The 22,607-nt window shown below is 40.8% G+C and overlaps 1 protein-coding gene and 1 non-coding gene across 2 annotated transcripts; one reads left to right on the top strand and one right to left on the bottom strand.

Annotated features, from left to right (window-relative positions):
- The first annotated feature begins 2,941 nt into the window (after positions 1 to 2,941).
- Positions 2,942 to 4,179, top strand: LOC126032091 (WD repeat-containing protein 89-like). The gene is given in 3 exon segments (XM_049789798.1): positions 2,942 to 3,013; positions 3,015 to 3,347; positions 3,349 to 4,179. Coding segments are annotated over 3 exon segments (1,164 nt in total). The 3' UTR covers positions 4,108 to 4,179.
- Positions 4,180 to 4,373: 194 nt separating this feature from the next.
- On the bottom strand, positions 4,374 to 4,475 carry LOC126033179 (U6 spliceosomal RNA). Its single transcript, XR_007504321.1, has one exon. It is a non-coding gene; the product is annotated as a U6 spliceosomal RNA (small nuclear RNA).
- Between the last annotated feature and the right edge of the window lie 18,132 nt (positions 4,476 to 22,607).

Below are 22,607 nucleotides of genomic sequence, written 5' to 3'. Positions count from 1 at the left end.
GTATCAAGTACAGTGATGAACATAGGTTTGCAACTTCAATGGAAGGCAATATGGAGATTTCTCCCAAACACCGGAATAAAATTCCCATATGATCCAGCATTATCACTTCTTAGCATCTATATCCCCAAACAAAAACATTAATTTGAATGGTCCAGCTTTTTCAACCAGTTCTTCTCAACCATATAGCCCTCTGTAGGCTACCAGGACATTCCAAGGGAGGAAATTCATGTACCTGGGGGAGGGGTGGCGCTAGGGGGTCAACTGGTAGGACAGTTGACACAGGAAAGGCAGTAAGGTTTGAAAGGGCCCATGGTTGAGAAAGGTTAAATAACACTGATGCAAAAAAACATACTTGGATAAAAGGCTCACTCTCTTACTTGTGCACATATTTTCATGGAAAACTCCTAAGTCTTTAAACTTAAGCTTGTGTCTTTATTTTCCATTTCCAGTGTATTAAGGAGTGATTCGTAGTTTGTTTTGCTGAAAGCAATCTTTGTACTCTGGTTGCAGCTTGCTACGAAGGTAGAAGGTATAAGTGACTTTTTACTGAGAAAGGGAAGTCAGTTTAAGAAGCATCAGATGAAGAGTGGGTAAGGAAACTCCTGTTGTCACATAGACACAAGGGCCCCATGACATATGATATAGTACTTTGTGACCTCTAGCTCGGAACTCTTTATTTTTTCCGGAACTTTTCAATGTCTTTTTTTAATTTAGTTAGATACTTTTGGATTCCTATCAAAAAGGGGAATACATTAGGGGCTGGAGAGATGGCACAGCGGTAGGGTATTTGACTTGCAAGTGGCAGACCCAGGACCGACAATGGTTCAAATCCCAGCATCCCATGTGGTCCCTGGTGCCTGCAAGGAACAATTTCTGAGTCGAGAGCCAGGAGTAACCCCCGAGTGTTGCTGGGTGTGGCCCAAAAACAAACAAACCAAAAGAATACATTAAAAGCATGGAAAAGTTTCTTACTGAAAGAAAACTCCTAAGAGTAGTTAGGGAGTGAGTGAGTGCAAAATACAAAACAGTCACTTGCAGAAGTGATTTAAATAAATACTAGATGTATTTCATCCGCTGCATCATTGTTTGAATGTTTTTTTTTTTGTTTTTTTTGGTTTTTGGGTCACACCTGGCAGTGCTCAGGGGTTACTCCTGGCTCCATGCTCAGAAATTGCTCCTGGCAGGCACGGGGGACCATATGGGATGCCGGGATTCGAACCGATGACCTTCTGCATGAAAGGCAAACGCCTTACCTCCATGCTATCTCTCTGGCCCCTGGATGTTTTTTTTTTGATCCACACCAGGAGGTGGTTAGGTATTACTACTGGCTCAGCACTCAGAAATCCCTTCTGGTGGGCACTGAGATTGAGTAGCCTGTCATTCTTACCCCCCCCAATGCATATGGCACCATTCCCTTTTGCATAAGCACTCTAAAAAAGAGGAAATCTTATGCACAGAAACAAGCTCTTATGTACTAGGAATAAGAACCCATACATCTTATAATACAGGGGTATCTCCCACCTGAACATGTGTCATGTGGACCCAACTTGGACTCCATGTGATTGGACAACGACTGTCCAACCCAGAATCCCAGAACCCAGATGTAGAACCAACACAGTTCCCTGCAACAGCACGAGGAACCAAACTGCCCCCTGGGAAATTCCTAATACCTCTCTGGCATCAACTTGAACCAGTTTTGATATGACATTTTGACAATGAGGAAATGGCAACAACTCGATCTAAGATAGGGTTGCCCTATCTCATCACCCAATGGTAAGATGAAATCGGAAGACACTGTGACCTTTGCTCTGTGCAAAAACCAAGATCGCTAACTATAGAAACTGACTTTGACAAATAGACTGGGCAGAACTACCATCCATCCTGCATCATCTGCATGCAAGGCAAATGCCTTACTGCTGTACTATCTCTCCATGCCTCCCCACCCCTTTTTTTCTTCTTTTAAATTGATATTTTATAACCTTAGATGGAATCTTCCTAGTTTTGCTTTTTGATGTTGCTGGTTTGTTTTTTCTTTTTCTTTTTCCCTCAAAAGAACCACATAACTTGAATAATCTTGTTCTGCCTCATGAATTGAGGGGATATAAAAATGTAGGGTACCAGGATCAAACAGTCATATGAACATTGAGTGGAAATGAAAAATGATCAGACTCAAACACCAAACCCAAAGTCAATGACAACAGAATCGATACCCAATCTACAACAAGCTATACAGGGGAGCAGTTACACTAGCATTCTGGGGGCCCAATGAAAGAGATATGGGATGCATGTTGGGAACAGGGGTGGAGAGAGGACAACACTGGTGGTGGGAATGGCCCTGATTCATTGTCACTATATATCTTAAATATTACTGTGAAAGATTCATAATTCACTTTGGTCACAATCAAAATTTTTTTTTTTTGGTTTTTGGGTCACACCTGGCATCACTCTATGCTCAGAAATCGCTCCTGGCAGGCTCGGGGGACTATATGGGATTCCAGGACTTGAACCGATGACCTTCTGCATGAAAGGCAAACGCCTTACCTCCATGCTATCTCTCTGGCCCCACAATCAATATTATAAAAAAAAATAATCCTCTCTCTCTCTCTCTCTCTCTCTCTCTCTCTCTCTCCCTCTCTCTCTCTCTCCCCCTCCCTCCCTCCCTCCCTCCCTCCCTTCCTCCCTCACCCGGTGATGTTCAGGGATTACTCATGGCTATGCACTCTCAGAAATTGCTCTGACTTGAGGGACCATATGGGATGCCGAAATTCAAACCACTGTCTGTCCTGGATTGGCTGCATGCAAGAGTGTAAACATAAGAGAAACCGCCTGGGATTGAACCTGAGTCAGCTGTCTGCTAAATCAAGTGCCCTACCCATTGTGCTATCTCTCCAGGCCACCAGAGTTTCTTTTTTGTTTTTACCCCTTGGATGACATTTCTGTTATGGAGATGCTTGAGAAACAGCTGGCTAATCTGAACATTGTGAAACGTTCCTCGGGAAAGGAAGAGCCCACTTAACCTGCTTGGCATAGACACGTCCAAGACCATGCAAGCAGAGAAAGGAAACTTGGTGGCTGTTTTATGCTCTAATGGGTCAGTTAGAATATACGATAAAGAAAGGTTAGAGGTACTGCGAGAATTTAGTGCACGTTCTGGATTTCTCAATGGTGTCAAATTTGCAAATTCTTGTGACCACGTGTATTCCTCGTGTACTGATGGCACTGTCAAATGTTGGGACGCTCGATTAGCCAGTGAAAAACCTATCCAGTTGTTCAAGGGTTACCCTTCTAATATTTTTATCAGTTTTGACATCAACCATAACGATCATGTTATTTGTGCTGGCACAGAAAAAAATTGATGATGATGCATTGTTGATATTCTGGGATGCGAGAATGACTTCTCAGGATATATCTAGTACTAAAGACCCACTTGGTGCCTACTCAGAGACACACAGCGATGACATCACTAACGTGTGCTTCCACCCCACCAATCCCAATATGGTGGTTTCGGGTTCAACTGACAGCCCGGTGAATGTTTTTGATATTAGTCTGGATAATGAAGAAGACGCGCTGGTGACCACCTGTAACTCAGTTTCCTCAGTAAGCAGTATCGGTTGGTCTGGGAAGGATTATAAACAGATATTCTGCATGACACATGATGAAGGATTTTATTGGTGGGATCTTAATCATCTGGATACTGATCAACCTCTCACCTGTTTGAACATCCAAGATGTTAGGGAAGTGATTAAAGTGAAAGAAGGTCCTTTGGACTATTTGATTGGTGGATTGTATCATGAGAAAATGGACAAATTGTTTGTTGTTGGAGGAGCCAACACAGGAAGCATTCACTTAATGAACTGCACTACCTCAGGACTGGTCCACGTAGCCAGCCTTCGAGGAGGACATGCTGCTACTGTGCGTTCTTTCTCTTGGAATATGCACGACAATTCTTTGCTAACTGGAGGAGAAGATGCGCAGTTGTTACTCTGGAAACCTGAAGCAAAAGAGAAGACATTTACAAAGAAAGAAAGCATGAAAATAGCATCTTCTGTGTACCATCGAGTTCGAGTCCACAATAACGAGTCTTATAAGAGGAAAAAGAATCACTAATATTACATGGGAATTTATGTGATAGAATTTATAACTATGAGTAAATTTTGTTTTTGTTGTTAAAAAAAAAAATCCCTTCTGGCAAGCTCAGGGGACCATATAGAATACTAAGGATCGAACTCTGATCCGGATGTGAGCAAAGAAAATGCTTTACCCACTCTAGCCTCCCGTGTCAGTTTTCTCATGGTGCTTGAGAGGTCCCTCTTGGAAGACTTGGGGTTGGCCACTTTCTCATAGACCACTCAGAACAGGTTGTACTACTTTTTTTTAATATGGAAGGCTTCACGAATTTGCGTGTCATCCTTGCGCAGGGGCCACGCTGATCTCTATCGTTCCAATTTTAGTCTATGTACTGCCGAAGCGAGCACAGGTTGGCTCCTTGTTGGCCAACTTAGCTGCTTGATTAGTCAGCTTCTCCTGAATCAGCTGTGTCTTCATGGGAGCCCAGAGTCGGAGAGTGAGGGCAAGCATTCCCTAGATGTTTTGGGGGGAATGAATTATGCCGAGGGCCTTCTTCATGTCTCTCACTCCAGTGTGAATCTCACCACTTTGATCTGCGTTAAGCTTAAAAGAAGGGTTCTTCTGTCTCCTATTATTCCTTCCTTTTACGATGGGTGATGTTTTATCACCGGCTATGTAGATTAGTCACTCAGCGGATGGACTATTTAATTGCCAAGGAAAAGCTAACGATTTACGATAATCAGGAAAAAAACTACTAGTACTTACTTTTGAAAAACAAGGAATGTAATTTTACAGAATGGAGCATTTAATTCTGCTCCTCAGCACCCCACCCCCATCTTACAGATCCCCTTTTATTAGTTTGACTTCATTGCTCATCTTACTCTCAGAACTCTAAAATTCATGCTGCTCTTTAAATTGAGGTTACTACCATTTCCATGATTAATTTAGTATTGAAGGCTAAAGGTCAGATCAGATAAGCACTTGAGATATCTTTTGGTCTAGGATGTTATTGCAGCAGTATATTATGGTCATAAGCATTGCGTATCGTGGATTATGCCTTTAGATTTAAAAGTATTAGGGGCACATAGGGCACCAAATATTTAATGAGATTCTTGTCTGCTTATGTTCCTAACAAAGAATGTAATTATATGCTCAAGCTAAGAAGTTAACTCGATTTACATTTTCCTTTTCACTCAAAATTCGCTCTCCAGACTTAAGAATTTTTAAATCGCACCCAACTAGATTTCCAAAATCCTTTGAATCACTAAGGCAAAAGCTTAAGCAACAGATACTCCCAATATAGTCCCTTGAATGCTGATCAGTGTTAGAGCTATAGTATTTTCTGATAGACAAGGCTGTCAAAGGACAATGCTGTAGAATATTCCTTATGGTATCTGCAAGTGAGTTTTAAATTTGTATTGAGTTCTTAATAGGTAAAAGCTGACCCAAGACATCTTGTAGTCTTTCAAGTGAAAATCTGCAGAAAGATACTTTTCAATGGTCTTGTTTGGGGGAATTTCCTAAATATAAAATCTAATGGATGAACATTTTGATAACTGAGATATTACTTATCTCAAAAATTGAGAGAAGTAGAATGCCTGTCTTGAATACAGGCAGGGGTTGGGGGGCTTTGGTGGGGAGAATGTTGCACTGGTGAAGGGGGGTGTTCTGTTTATGACTGAAACTCAACTACAATCATGCTTGTAATCATGGTGCTTAAATAAAGATTTCATAAAAAAATTGAGTTTCAGAAGTAGGAGCAAACTCAGCAGGCTGGGGTGCATGCTTTGCATGTAGGAAGTTTTGACCCTGACAACCCCCACAACCCTCCAAGCACCACCTGAAGTAGCTCCTTAGCACTGCATCGGACTAGCCTTTGAGCACTGGTTATTTTGGCCCCAAGGCCAACCTCTCTTCCCCCCGCAAAAAAGAAGTCTGATCAATGTCATATCAGACTCGGTGTTCTTGTGTGTATCTAGTGATCTTGGTTTTCTACCATATTAGGCACTGAAAGTTAGCACGAGAAACAGTGAAACAATGAGAGTCTGGTAGATAGAAAATACACTAACAATTAAAGCTGCTTTTAAGGTTTTTTCATTTTAAAATATAATCCAAATTTTAACTAAGATGTAAATGTATTCAAGCTTATAGAAATATTTAGAAATTAGCATCAAGGTTATACACTATTTCTAAACATATCACTGTTTCTCGTGCATCACACCTATAGCATAGCTGTCGTTTGTAGTATAAGTGATTGTCTCCAAGGAAGTATTAGTGGTTTTACTTATTGGTTCAATTCCTTATTCATTTATGTAGTCCCAAAATGCACCTAACACACAAACAGTTCCTTTTACCTCATTTTTCGTCTTGGCTTCTCATGATTGTTGCTACTTTTTATGTCACATTCACTGGGGGGGGGGGGGAGGCATCTTAGCTTTAAGGATTTCTGCAGCAGTTGGGCTTTTCCATGCTAGATGCTTAGAACATTCACTGCTCAGGGGTCACTCCTGGCTATGCGCTCAGAAATCACTCCTGGCTTGGGGGACCATACGGGATGCTGGGGTTCCAACCGCAGTCTGTTCTAGGTCAGCACGCGCAAGACAAATGTCCTACCGCTTGTGCCACTGCTCTGCCCCCTTTTCATTTTCTTTAGTTTTTCTAGCAATGACATCTTACTCCCTAGTCCTGCTCAGCTAACCTGTCTTCAGAGCAGTTGCTACTGTTCTTCTCTGTCAAAGACTGCTTGCTTGGGTTTCCCCTTGAGTCTTGATGTGACTGGCAGAGGAACTTGTTCACTGGCTATCAGTTGAGCACATTTCTCTAGAGCTGTTTTCCTGCTGGTGCTGACCAAATGTTGCTGTTACTCCTATTGCTGCAGTGAATTTGGTTACACGTATGTCTTTTTGAGTTAACCTCATTATTCTTTGGACAAATACCCAGAAGTGGAATTGCCGGATCATATAGTAATTCTTTTTTTATATTTTTTGAGGCGACTCTACTTTTTTCTGTGTGTGTGTGTGTGTGTGTGTGTGTGTGTGTGTGTTCGTGTGTTCGTGTGTGCGAATCACTTATTCAAGTGAGATTTGAAGAAGGAAAGGTAAAAATTTATGTTCCATCTTCTATCTAACCAAAACTTGGGGTACTTCACCAATTCCTGTTCTGTTCATCTGCAAATCAATTTCTTCTACAATTTAGCCTATTCTGGATTAGACAGCATGCATAAAATATCTAATTCCTCCTCTCACTGAGACTTAATAGGTGGTGACTTTGGATGAAAGGGGTGTTTAATATTCTTAATTCTTTTCTGCAAGCCTGAAATTAATTACTTCAGTTTTAGGGGTACATCAGTGCTGCTCAGTGGTTACTCCAGCTCAGCACTCAGGAATCACTCCTGATGTGGCTCAGAGGACCATTTGAGATGCCAGAGATCAAATCTGTATTAACCTCATGCAAAGCAAGTATCCTTCCTGCCATACAATTTTTTCTGTCCAGTCTGAATTTATTCTAAAACTAAGTTTTTTTTTAAAGGTGACATGCAGAGGCTAATTACATTGAGCCTCCCAAACCATACCAGAGAACTAAAGGCTTTGGGAAGATTTGATGGTTTGAATTAGGGGAGTGCCATGATCAATTTTGTGGATTTTGAAATATTAGCCCTGAGTGCAAACTAGAATGAGTTCTGAGCGTGTCGGACGGGAGGAAGAGGGAGAGCAGGCAGAGGGCTTTAGCAATAATCCAGAAATGATGAGGGCCGAAGATGAGACACGAGGATGGGGAAAAGCAGCTTTTCCCATAATGCTCATTTTATCAGATTCCTTTGGAGGAGAAGCTGTTTCTGTGGTAACTCTGCCTGCTGATATTATTAAGGAAAGTAAGCTTAATTCTTACAGCCTAAGTGTTTCTCATTTGATTGTATACCAAGAGACAAAAGTGCTAGGATTTATGACAGCATTGGCTCCACAGAAGACAGAAAGAACCACCAGAAAGTAGCAGATTATTACTCTTCAGGGACAGTTCTGCACAGTCATTATGAGGCATTGCCCAGAGCTGAAGGGATAGATAAAATGTTGGAGTTGGTACTAATAAATTTCTTTTGAGTTATCTCGGCTATGAATTTTCTGTTGGGTTTCCTACATTTATTTCATTGAAAAACTCATGACTCTCTCTTGTTGCTATGGAGAGTTTGTCCCTGTTCTGTTTGGTTAATAATGTGTACCACAAGGGTTCTCTGGAGATCTGCTATAGTGCAAAGGATGGAAATAGATTATTTTATTCACACCTTTTATTCTCTGGCAAATGACCTTTAGGTTCACGTTTTAAAAGTTATATTGGTGGGCCAGAGCAATACACAGTCAGTAGGGCATTTGCCTTCCACACAGCAACCCAGGTTCAATCTCCGACATCCCATATGATCCCCCCAGCCTGCCAAGAGTAATTTCTGAACACAGAGCCAGGAGTGACCCCAGTGTTGCCACTGCATGTGGCCCCCAAACAAACAAAAGTTACATTGGCATCTGTCCCAAATAGGATACTGTTTTTTGTATATATTGTTATTTGGGGGCAAACCCAGGAGTCTTTTGGTGGTGCTTGGGGGTCCATCTGGTGCTGGGATCTTGCTTGCAAAACCTAAGTTCTCCTTTTATTTATTTTTTTATAGGGACTTTGTCCATATGGCACTTGCTTGTTTTTGTTGCTGTTTATTTTGTGTGTTTTTTTTTTATCTTGGGGGGGTCTTGCCTCATGATTGGGGGTACACTTGCTGAGTACTTGGGGCTTGCCAATGATGCTGAAGATTGAACATTAGAGCATATAAAACTTACTCTCTAGCCAGCTAAGCTAGAGTATTCTGTAGTCAGACCCTAAGAAATATCACTTTGATGCTATAAATTAGTAGATAATTATGTAGAACCATAATCTTGGTTAATTCATTACACAGATAAATGTTTTCAACCCTGAACTAAATATGCAATTGGATTCTCTAACCTTCTCAGGTTTAGAGACCATATATATACATACATACATACATACACACACACACACATATATGTTTTTCCAAATCTAATTCCAATTTATTGAAACTCAAGGCCCGGTTTATATTTTTTTTTGTGACATACTTCTCCTTTATCTATAGAACAGGCCAGATTGTTCAAATAACAGGACCCATTAGTAAATGAGATGGATGGAATGTGCAGATAATGAGATCTGTTAGAGGACCATATTTGTAATATAGCATTATTTTCCCCTCTCTCTTTTGGTGTACTCACGGCTTATTTACTGGCACCAACTTGCTCCAGGTTAGGTTCATAGGACACCCTGATGACTGACTTGGAAACAGCTACATATTCTTTTCAGGGCTGGCTTCATGCCTTGCCACCAAGTGGTGAGATTAAACCAGAAGACTCTCCATGACACCCTGACTTTCTACAATAGCATCTGCACAAAACCCAAGATTTCTAATTATTGAAGACTGACTGCAACAACTGTGATTGAGGAGAACTTTTTCTGGGACCATGGAGAGACACTTTGGGGTTTGAAAACTTAGTATGCCTGGAGCCTGTAGTTGGTCTTACGGCAGGATGCTTCATGGGTAGGGACACTATTTTTTAGGTTAAAGTTTTTTCTTTCTATTTTTCCTAACTTTTGCTCCTTTCTTCTTCTTCTTCTTCTTCTTCTTCTTCTTCTTCTTCTTCTTCTTCTTACTTCTTCTTCTTCTTCTTCTTCTTCTTCTTTCTTCTTCTTCTTCTTCTTCTTCTTCTTCTTCTTCTTCTTCTTCTTCTTCTTCTTCTTCTTCTTCTTCTTCTCTTCTTCTTCTTCTTCTTCTTCTTCTTCTTCTTCTTCTTCTTCTTCTTCTTCTTCTCTCTCCTTCTTCTCCTCCTCCTCCTCCTCCTCCTCCTCCTTCTCCTTCTCCTTTTCCTTCTCCTTCTCCTTCTTCTTTTCTTCTTTTTTTTTAAATTTTTAGCTAGGGATTCTGGTATTTTTCATAGAACCTTGGGGCACAAATTACTTTGTTCTACCTCATATTTCTGCAATTTTCTATAAAATTAAGAAGGGGGAGTAAAAAGAAAGGATGGGGGCCAGGGGCCAAGTGGTCTCAGCACTTTGGTGGAGATAAAAAAAGGACAGAACCAAATAGCCAAGTCAAAGTCAACAACAATAGGATTAAAAGACCAAACTATAACAATGTAAACTTCAAATGGACCTGTTATACTGGCAGGCCATAGGGCAAAGGGTGGTGGTACAGGATACACTCTGGGAATATTGGTCGAGGGATGTTGACACTGGTGGTGGGATTGGCCCTGATTTGTTGTATGTTTGAAATTTACCTCTGAAGGACTTTGTGAATCACAATGGTTTCAATAAAATAAAATAAGTAAAATTAAAATAAAAAGTAGGTTTAGTTCTGTAAGCCACATTTAGAGCTGTGTAGACTTTTAGGTAACTTGACCTGGTGCTTGTGTGTGATAGGTAACTCGGCAGCATCATTTTCACTTGAGATTTAATATGAAAGGCATGCCTTAAAAATTCACTAGTTGCAGTGGTAAAAATCATATAAAACTTACCATCTTAATAATTTTGATGTGTATGCTTACATAGTGTTAAATATATTCACATCATTGTGAAATAGATCTCTCGAACTCTTCACCTTGCAACTCTAAAACTTGATATTCATTCATACAGCTTCCTGTTTTTCTCTTCTCACTTCAGGTAATTCTGCTTCTGCTTTGACAGATTTAGATACCATATATAATTGGACGCCTGCAGTATATGTGTGTGTGTGTGTGTGTGTGTGTGTGTGTGTGTGTGTGTGTATGTAGCAGGTGGCATTCAGGCTTTCACTTAGTATGATTTCAAAGTTCATTTCTGTAGTAGCACCTCTCCTTTTGAAGGACAGAGTAAAACTCAATTTTGTGTGTGTATACATTTATATACATATATATTATGTATACATATATACATTATATATTGTATACATATATGTGTGTACATATATACACTATATTTTCTTTATCTGTTCATCTGTTAGAATACAATGGGTTGAGATTAGGGTGAGTACAGTGAATGGGGTGCTTGCCATGCCCATGCCTGTGTTCAATACCTGGCACCTTATGATTGCCTTAGCACAGAGACAAGAATAGGCCCTGAACACTACTGGATGTGGACCTAACCTGCCCAGCTCCACCTCACCCCAAAGCCAAAACAAAAAAAAATTTTGGGGGGCTGGGCGGTGGCGCTGGAGGTAAGGTGCCTGCCTTGCCTGCGCTAGCCTAGGACGGACCGCGGTTCGATCCCCCGGCGTCCCATATTGTCCCCCAAGAAGCCAGGAGCAACTTCTGAGCGCATAGCCAGGAGTAACCCCTGAGCGTCACAGGGTGTGGCCCAAAAACCAAAAAAAAAAAAAATTTTTTTTTTGGATTGCTTCTAGTATTGTTAGGACTATGAACATGCAGATATTTCTTGAAGACTCTGCTTTCCGTTCTTGGGGTCTGCATCCAGAAGTAGGATTGTTGGATCGTATGATAGTTCTATTCAGGGCTGCCAAGTCAGTAGATAAATACTCTGATTTCTCAGTTTTTTTTTTTTGTACTTATGACTCTGACTCCAGGTACCCAAAATTTTCTCCAACTCCTCGACTCCAGCTCTGACTCCGCAGCCCTTGTTCTATTTTAAATTTTCCGAGGAATCTCTATATTGTTTTTCATAGTAATTACATTTTATAGTCATTTTTTTGGCCGGGGGGGGGGGGAACCACACCTGGTGACGCGCAGGGGTTACTTCTGGCTATACGCTCAGAAATTGCTCCTGGTTTGGGGGACCGTATGGGATGCCGGGGGATCTAACTGCAATTCGTCCTAGGCTACCGCGGGCAAGACAGATGCCTTATTCCTTGCACCACCACTCTGGCCCCATATTTTATAGTCTTATCTACAAGGGTTCCAATTTTTCCACATCCTGACCAATACAAAATTATTTGTTTTATGTTAAAATAATGCATCTGTAAGGATGCATCTTGTATTTTGAGTATATTTTAAAGGTAAAGTAGAGCTTAAAAAAAAAGCACTTTTAGGGCTAGAGAAATAATACAGTGGTTTAGACACTTGCCTTGCATGCAGCCAACCCAGATTCAATCCCTGGCATCCCACATGATCCCCTGAGCACTTTCAGGAGTGATTCCTGAGCAGAGAGCTAGGAGCAACCTCCAAGCACAGGCAGGTGTGACCCAAAAGTCAAAAAAAAAAAAAAAAAAAAAAAAAGTAAAAGCACCTCTTTTGGAGATTGGGTGGCATTTTGGACCATGCCTTGTGGTGCTTATGGGCTGTCTCAAGGTATCATTTGTTGTTGGTGGGGGAATGGGAGTAGAGGGAGATATGGGAAGAGGAGAGAACAGGCATCAAGTCAGGGTCAGGCCTTATGCAAGGCATGTGCCTTAGACCTTGGACTATCATCTGGCCCCTACAATAGAATATTTTGGGGGGACCAAACCCAGAAGTGCTCAGTGCTTACTCCAAGTTCTGCAAATCACTCCTGGCAGCTCCAGGGGACCATATGGGATGCTGAGTGTTGAACCCAGGTTGGCTACATGCATGGCAAATGCCCTGCCTATTGTACTATCATTCCAGCTCCTAAAATAGAATATTTTAAATAAAATTTGATTTTTGTGGTGAATTTGTAGATAAAATTATTTCGGTAGAAATATATATGTATAGTTTTTGGGCCACAGCTGGCAGTGCTCAGTGGTTACTCCTGGCTATCTGCTCAGAAATAGCTCCTGGCAGGCACGTGGGACCATATGGGATGCCGGAATTCGAACCAACCACCTTAGGTCCTGGATCGGCTGCTTGCAAGGCAAACATCACTGTGCTATCTCTCTGGCCCCGGTAGAAATATTTGTAAAGAAAAAATCCTGAGTTATGAAAGAAACCCTGAGGATAGTTTAATTAAGAAACACATGCATGAAGATCAAGCAGATCAGCTCAAAGCAGCATGCCACCAAGAATGACTCCATCTTGAAACAGTCAGTGCAGTTAGCAGGGGACTGAAGTCTAATTATGTCAGTAATAGACTTTATGAAAATGACACATTGGGGTGTGAGCTTGATGAAAGGTAGCATGAATCCACAGTAAGAAGACTACACACTGATGTAAAGTGAAATGTGATTTTATTTCTAATTATATAGTCAAAATTTGACATTGAGAGCTACTATTCAGTGCTTTTGTTTGTATTTTGTAGTAATGGCAGACTACTAGATTTGGGAGCTGAAATTAGAATTTCTTTACTGAGAAAACAGGGTTAGTATTTTTGTTGCGCTTTTCTTTAAGATCTGAAAATTAGGTTTCAAAGACTAATTATTTGTATCACACAATTTTTAGGATGGATTTAAGACTGCTTGATAAATACCATTTTGTTAATCTCCTATGACAAATTGTTTTTTGATGATAGTGATATAAGTCTGGCCCTCCCTCCCTCCCTCCCTCCCTCCCTCCCTCCCTCCCTCCCTCCCTCCCTTCCTTTCTTTTTCATATAGGTGCTTCCCCCAGTGTTGTTTTTGGTGCTGGGGTGACTCAGATTATACCCACATGTGATGGGGGGGCTATTTGGTGCCTGGATTAAACTCATTGTCCGGAACATGCTTGGTATTGTCCTACCACTTGATTGTCTCCGTGGTCCTGAATCAGGTTTCTTTACTCTAGCTAGAACAGAGGTAGAACTGGCCAGCTCATGAGATGTATAAAGTTCACAAATTCTTGTGGTCTGATTTTTTTCTGGTTCATGCCAGGACAGATGTGTTTTTCATTGGTTACCCATCTGCCTGTTACGATGTAATAAATATCCGAATGACTCTTGGTAGAAAAAAGGCCCCCCCCACCCCGCTCTCAGTAACTTTAGCATTTGCGTATTTATTGTGGACTGCTCAAGACTGAGGTACAGTGTTGTGAATTTCTAAAACATTTGTGCCATTTTTTTCATAGAGAATCCTGTAGCACTTATCTGGAGACTAAACAGCTGAAAGACGGAATGGTAGTTACATGAGCCAAAGTTTTGGGGCAGGGTACCTAAAATGGATGTGTTGTGTGCTCCAAATGATGTTGAGTTTCTTATAAGCAGCCTCAGAGATAAGGAATCTTAATTGGAGTGAGATTGGAGAGACAGCACAGCAGGTCAAACTGCTTTGTGCATGCAGCTCATATATGTTCCATCCACCACCTCCCTAATAGTTCCCCAAGCAGGAGTGATCTCTGTACACAGATACAGGAGCCAGCCTTACAATGTGTGCTCTCCAACCCCTCAAGTGAGAACCTTAGAGATCACATAGATATTTCTGATAGATATGTCCCCTCAACTTCATGGATGTGACTAATGACACAGATGTGATCTAATGACATAGATGTGTTTGGGAACAGATAACTCTGGAGCCAGATCTGCTATCAGTCAGTATCTGCAATATTGTATTTCACAACACTGGGAGGAATGAAAATGTTGGTAGGAAGAAGATAGAATGAAGTATTCCCGAAACATTTGGTATTACTTGATTTTGAAAAAAATGTAAGCGCTTTAATAGCTTTTCAGGTAGTTAAAAAGAAACAGAGCTGCTGATTGACATTACCTGCTCGAATCATTTTTAACTCACTTTTCACATTTCCCATGTGTGAAAAGTTAAAAGACCATAAAATTGTCAAGTTCCCAAAACTTCAATCATAGCTTCATATTTTTTTGAGATAAGGAAGTTGGAGGCCAAAGATAGGATATAACTCACTCAATTCACAGCTGGGCTGTGGTAGTAGTTAGACTAAAATTCAGATCTGGATCCTGATTTGAACTTATTTTCATGCATCTTGCACCTTGTTTTGTGGGGCAATGAATTATCTTTCTTAACTCTATTCAGGGAGCAGTCTTCTGGAGGGAACTTTATGCTTAGCCTGTTTCATAACGTAGTACATGTTATTCTATAGACATTCACTTCTGGCTGCCGATCCTGTCTCTATCTCCTAAAATGGGACCATTTTTTCCACACTGGCGATTCATGAATTATAACAAACCATAAAAAATTGACAAAATTTTGTTGTTAACATTATGAATTCAGAGAAACTTTAAAGAAGGAAAGAACAAAGACTACTCTGATTTTTTAAGCTTTTAGAGAATAATATTGTATCATAAAAGAAATATGCTTATCTAATCCTGTGGTTGGCAGACATCTAATTTATTGTAAGTTACAATTTTCTCATTTTAAAATTAATTTTTATCACAGTATCATGGCGCACAGTGATATTAATATTAGTGTTTTATGTACCACACCCACCTCTAGAGTGTCCATAAGCCTTCTCCACTGTCCTAGGTTTAACCTCTTCACACTTCCTCCACCTTGTTTCCTTTTTTTTTTTTTTTTTTTTTTTTGTGGCCACACCTGGTGACGTTCAGGCTATGCACTCAGAAATCGCTTCCGGCTTGGGACCATATGGGATGCCAGGGATTGAACCCAGGTCCGTCCTAGATTAGTGCGTGCAAGGCAAATGCCCTACTGCTTGTGCCACTGCTCCAGCCCCCACCTGTTTCCTTGTTAGCCTCAGTCCTCTTTTCTGTTCAGCCATATAATTTTATTCTGATTATATAATTGATAAATCTTCAATTAGATATATTGAATAATATGGCATGTTCATAGAGTGCTAATGAGGTGCTATATAAATGTTCAACAATAGTTTGGATGTGTAATGGGATTCTTTGTATATTCTAGATGTTGATCTTTTTGGTCTCATGTGTGAAACTATATTTTTCCATCTTTTAAAACTTGAATAAACATTTTTTAACTTAAACAATTAAATTTTTTTAACTTGATTGATTGTTGGGCCAGACCCAGCAGTGCTCAGGTGTTACTCCTGGCCCTGCACTCAGAAATCACCCCTGGAAGCCTGGGGACCCAGGGGATGTCAGGACTGTGCTGGCCACGTGCAAGGCAAATGCCCTACTGCTGCACTCTCTCTCCAGCCCCTAACCTAAACAATTTAATAAGTTCAATAAAATAAGGAGTCAGATATACAGAGGATAAAGCATTTGTCTTGAATGCCTGACCCAGGTCCCATCCCCAATACTCGAACATGATTCTGAGTCCTGCCTACTAGACTGATTCAGAGCCGGACGTAAGCCCAGCACAAGTAGATGTGATCTAACTCTCTCCTCTCTTCTCCAAACCCAGGATTGTAGTCCTGAAAATGAATGTTGTGACTGTAAATCTTCTCAGCAGAATCAGGAATAAATCTCTGGCACCTTGAACTGGATATTGTGTAGATATATTCACTCAAAATGCTCAAACTGCAAAAGGAAAATAAAAGTGTTTCATGTTTATCGAACATTACAGATCCGCACAGCTGTTTCTAGTGAGTCCGCTTACAGCTCATGGCTGTGGGCTTCATGGGGAGGAAAGAGGAAGCCCTGTAGTTCACTTTGACTGGACCATTGTTTCTCAACCTTTTTCTGACCATGGCCGTCTTCCCACCTTGTTTCCTTCCTTGAGTTCCCTGCCTACTAATTGACCCCCAACTCTCATCGAGTAAATATGTATTTCCCAGACTTCCCCCTTGGAGACTAGATGGCCCCTGGTTCACAAATGCTGGGATAGGACAACTTCTGTTGTATTAGAGTTTTAAGTGTTATAGGACCCAGAGTATTACCCTTTCCCTTTATTGTTTCAGGTTTGTTGCTATGGGTATTTTCCGTATTTCAAAGTCTTCTGAATACCTTACACTTTTAATTTCTCAATCTTAGTATTTCATCCTTTAAGCTGTGTATATGTGTACATGTGTGTATGTGTCAAGTAGACATTTGTTTTAGTTATTTTGGAGCCATCATAACAAAATATCACAGACTAGGTTGCTTAAAAAATAATCTTTTTCTTATGGTCCTGGAGATTTGAAGTCCAAGGCCAGGGTGCTAACCCAGTAGGGTGCTTGGTGGAGACTCTTAGGATTGCAGACATCTATCTCCCTTCTCTTTCTGTCCTCATATGGTGGTGATGTGTGCTCTCCGGGGTCTTTTATTATTATTCTTTTCTTAATTCTAGGCAATGATAGGAATCGAACCCAGGGAATCACATATGCAAGTCAAGTGCTTTACCACTGAGCCTTATTCTTGACATTCTTTGTTGACTTTTATAAAAACAGTAAAAGAAATTCTACATGCTCCCTGTGTCACTGCCAGACTGATTTTTTTGTTTGTTTGTTTTTGGGTCACACTTGGTGGCTCTCAGGAATGACTTCTGGCTCTGAGCTCAGAAATTACTCCTGGCAGGCACGGGGACCATGTGGGATGCCGGGATTCCAACCACCGTCTGTCCTAGATCAGCTACATGCAAGGCAAACGACCTGCCGCTGTGCTAGGTCTCTGGCCCCAACTACCAGACTAATTTTTATCCCCTCCTTGCAATCTTCCCCCAGCTGTCTACTGCTTGGTAATCTGAGTTTTATACTTCATAACCTGCTGTTTTAGTATATTACGGCTTTAGTAATTATTCCATTGCTCAAGATATTGTGACTTTTTCTTTTCATGTAGAGTAACTCCTCTTAATATTTCTAATATATAAGGTTTGGGATGGTAAATTCTATTAGCATTTGCTTATCTAAAATTTTTTTTTCATTATATTTGAACGAGATCAAATTGGAGCTGGAGAGGTAGTGCAGTGGGTAGAGTGCTTGATTTGCACGTGGCAGACCTGAATTTGACCCTGGTTCCCTGAGCCCTAGCAGGAGTGAAGCCTGCTCACAGAATTAGGAATAGTTCTTGAACATCGGTGGGTGGGGCCCTCAAACAAATAAAAATTGTATTTTTTTGGTCTGGCAGTTTAAACAATTATTTTAATTTGGGGCTGGATAAACTGTGTTAGCTTTTAAGCTAACTCAGATCTTATACCGACTCTCCTATCTCTCCAGCCCATGGCTTGCAGTTTTAATTTTTTAGAATTTTGAATATGTCACCCACTCTCTTCTAGATTGCAAGTTTTCTGCTGGAAGTTACATAAAAGCCTGAGATGTGGTTGTAGGTTAGATATTATTATATTCCTAAGTTGGCTTTAGTATTTTTTGTTATGAACTTTTGATAATTTAGCAATGATATATCTTTTTTTTTTTTTTTTTTTTTTGGTTTTTGGGCCACACCCGATAACGCTCAGGGGTTACTCCTGGCTATGCGCTCAGAAGTTGCTCCTGGCTTGGGGGACCATATGGGATGCCGGGGGATCGAACCGCGGTCCGTCTCCTAGGCTAGCGCAGGTAAGGCAGGCACCTTACCTCCAGCGCCACCGCCCGACCCAGCAATGATATATCTTGATATAGGTCCCTTTGGTTTTGGTTTTTGAATTCTGTGTTGCTCTGGAGTTCCTTTTTTTTTTTTTTTTTTTTGTTTTGGTTTTGGGTCATACCCGGCAGTGCTCAGGGGTTACTCCTGGCTCTATGCTCAGAAATCGCTCCTGATAGGCTCGGGGGACCATATGGGATGCTGGGATTCGAACCACGGTCCTTGTGCATGAAAGACAAACGCCTTACCTCCATTCTATCTCTCCGGTCCCTGGAGTTACTCTTGACTCTGCTCTTAGAAATTACCCCTGGCAGGCTTGGGGGACTATAAAATCACTCCACATGCCATATCTCCAACCTCAAGTAAATGAGTTTGAATCAGGGTCACACATGAAATAATCCAAACCAGGCTGAAAGTGAAGCACATAGAGTCTGGCAGTCTTCTACTTCGTATCTTCCCAAAGCTGCCTGCCAGAACTGTTTTTATTGAGTACAGAGACCAGTGGGGCAGTAAGGACATAGGGTAGATAGAGAGCTCAGGCTATTCTAAGCCTGTCCTGCCCAGGTTTACATAGAAGACAATCTTTGTTTTGGGTGAAACCAAGTTGTAAACAAACAGATACAAAGGAACCAGGGATAATCTTTGTTAGGTAAAATGTTTAGCAAGGGACCATATGGAATGCTGGGGATTGGACTGAGGCTGGCTGCGTGCAAGGGAAATGACCTACCTACTGTGCTATTGCCCTGGCCCCTAATATAGATCCTTTTTGATGAAAAACAGAATAGCTAAGGCATCCATTCAATTTCCAGAATATCTTTTACTGATTCTTAGTTTGGAAGTTTTCAGTGGTTGAAATGTGGCCTCTGCTCCTTCTCTTTTCACCTTTAGCTACTCCTGTGCTATTTGACCCACTAATGGAATCTGATGATTTTTGTAGATATTTCTGCATTTCCCCCAATACTAATTTTCCCTCTGTCCATTGCTATGATGTTATGTTTGATTTTATGATATTCTGTGCAATTGAGTGTATTAGCTATGGTACATTTTTTGACTGTCAGTGTAAATAGAAATGAACATGAGCCCAGGGAATAATTTGGGCTGTTTATTGTTTGTAAGTTTGTACACAAGGGAGACAGCACATGCCAGTTTACTTGGCTGGCTCCCTGAACAAAGGCTGGGAACTATTTTGTTTTATTTATTGATTGATCTTTGGGCCTCTCAGGAAGTGCTCAGTTCCCTCAGGGCTGTCCTGGCAATTCTCCACAATCTGCCAGACAGTTGAGTGCTGACACATAGTGCTTTATCACTTGGGCCCAGTAGTGTGGAGGGTCTCACCTGACAGCTTGGGTGCTTCCAGAGCTGTACAACCAACTTCTGCTCCTGCCTTAGTCTCTATTCTGGGTTCTATATGGATGCTGTGATCATCAGTTGGCCCAGTCATTGCTCTTCTGAAACATGGAGACTTAGGTGATGTTCTTTCAGGGGTTTCCAAGAGCTTGGTTCTGCTAGTAGCATAATCTTTTTCCCCCTCCAAGTTGTGGCCCTCCACCTGCTAGGTCATGGGTGACCCACAGACTAGCAGCTGGTGTACACACCATGATATTTAGGTATCACTTAGGGATTTCTTTGTGGGTCCATCTGGTTCTATTTTATATCATTATCACTTACCTTCAGACACATAGATACTATTATTATATTCATCAGGCAAACAACTAGGCTGTGAGCAAGTGACCTTTTCTTTCTTTTTTAAATTTATTCCTTTATTTTCTCTTTTATTTTTAATTATATTTAAAATTTAAATACCATCATTACAAGGTCATCCATACTAGTTTTTTTAATTTAAATTTAAATACCATGGTTATAATGCTGTTCATAGATAAAGGTGTTTATGATTGAGTTGCATCGTGCATTGGGCAACAACCTTCACCAGTACACATTTCCCACTGCCAGTGTCAATCATTTCCCTTTTACCCTCCCTGATGCCCTCTTCCCTCCCACTCACTCTCCTCTGCCTGTTTCTGGGAAGGCATTTTACTTCTTTGTCTCTCTCACCTTTTTTGACACTGGTTTGTTTTTGAGTCACACCCGGCAGCACTCAGAGGTTAGTCTTGGCTCTATGCTCAGAAATTGCTCCTCCTGGCAGGCTCAGGGACCATGTGGGATGTTGGGATTCGAACCACCATCCTTCTGCATGCAAGGCAAACGCCCCACTTCCATGCTATCTCTCTGCCCCTGTACTGCTGTTAATGAGGGTGCCATGCATGTCCCTTTCATAGTAAACCCTTTACTCTTAACTGCACTCTCCACTCTTTGTGGCTAACGGCCTACCATTAGGTCCTCCTAAGCCTCATCTCTATTGGCTCTGGATATCATCCCCACAGTCTTTTATTTTCCTTATATCCCACAGATGAGTGATAATATTCTATATTTATTCCTCTTCCTCTGACTCATTTCACTCAGCATAATAATCTCCATATCCAACTGTGTACAAGCAAATCTCATGACTCCATTATTTCTAGCAGCTACATAGTATTCCATTATCCCAGTATTCTAATCTACACAAAGATATACCAGTTACTTTAGCCAATCATTTTTTGTCGGGCACCTTGCTTGCTTCCAGATCCTGGCTATTGTAAATAGAACTGCGATGAACATAGGAGTGCAGAGGGAATTTTTGTATTGTATTTTGTGGTCCTACAGTATATCCCTAGGAGTGGTATTACTGGATCAGATGGGAGCTCAATGTCCAGTTTTTGGAGGAATCTCCATATTGTTTTCCATAAGGGCTGGACTAGCTGGCATTTCCACCAGCAGTGAATGAGAGTTCCTTTCTCTTCACATCCCCTCCAGCATCGATAGTTCTTGTTCTTTGTGACGTGTGCCAGTCTCTGTGGCGTGAGATGGTACCTCATTCTTGTTTTAATTTGCATCTCCTTGATGATTAGTGATGTGGAGCAGTTTTTCATGTGTCTTTTGGCCACTTAAATTTCTTCCTTGAGGAAATGTCTGTTCATTTCTGCTCCCCGTTTTTTGTTGTAGTTAGGTGTTTTTTCTTGTTAAGTTCTGTCAGTACCTTTTGCATCTTAGATATTAACTCTTTATCAGATGAATATTGGGTGAATAGTTTCTCCCATTCTGTGGGTGGCCTTTGTATCCTAGTCACTGTTTCCACTGAAGGGCAGAAGCTTCTTAGTTTAATGTAGTTTAACAAATGGGACTTTATTCTGTGCTATGTAGTGAATAAATGGTTGTAATTAATGGGAGATGTGTTTGCCAGCATTTATTGCTTTACCAGCGGTCACCATAATTTCTTTACTCATTGTCTGCTACAGGTGCATAGGTTATTTCCATGAATTACAGCGGTACTTTACTGTAAACAATACTGCAATGCTCTCTCTCTGTCAGTTTTGATTACTGTAATAATAGACTTCGAACACATACATGTGTACATTCTTCACCTACTGTGCTAGCATTTTTATGTCCTGTATTCCTGGGGAAAAACTCTGCTATACCTTATACATCCAGTGTCTTGAGAATTATTATTATTATTATTATTATTATTATTATTTGTTTTATGGGCCACACCCGGTGGCACTTAGGACTCATTCTTGGCTCTGTGCTCAGGAACTATTCCTGATGGGTTCAGGAACCAAAAGGGATGCCAGATATTGAATGTGGGTTGGCTGTGTGCAAAGCAAGTACCCTACCTGCTGTACTATTGCTCCGGCCTTGAAAATTATTTTTATTCTAACCTGTGGCAAACTTGTGTCTCAAACTTTTCATTTTGTGCATTTATAGTTTAAAATGAGAAGAAATATAGGTATCCAATACATTGACTATGTCAGATAGTTAATGTCTCTAAAACATTTTTCATTGCTTTGATCTGATTCCATGTTATATTGGTATATCCTGTTATTTTTTTCAAGGGGACTTAGTTATATTTATTTCAGATCCCTTTATTGTAGATGAAAAAACTTGTAAAATAGAAATGCTTTCTGGGATTTGCGATAGTCATGATTATTGCTTTAAATATGAATAACTTTGAATATAAATGGACCAGTTACCGTGCTATCTATTTTATGAAGTGGCCTTTCTCTTATCTCGCCTATGAATTAGGTATTTTCATTATGCTTTACAATGGAACTGACTGAGGTTTAGAATGAGGAGGGTAACTTCCATGGCTTCTTCACAGGTAGAAAGTGGTAGAGCTGAAACTTAGAGCTGGAATTTTCTGCTATTAGAGCCCATATTTTTTTCAC

Source organism: Suncus etruscus, chromosome 16 (assembly GCF_024139225.1).
Source record: "Suncus etruscus isolate mSunEtr1 chromosome 16, mSunEtr1.pri.cur, whole genome shotgun sequence".
In the NCBI taxonomy this organism is placed as follows: domain Eukaryota; kingdom Metazoa; phylum Chordata; class Mammalia; order Eulipotyphla; family Soricidae; genus Suncus; species Suncus etruscus.
Note: the sequence above shows the minus strand (reverse complement) of the source record. Positions and strands in the feature narration are given on the sequence as shown.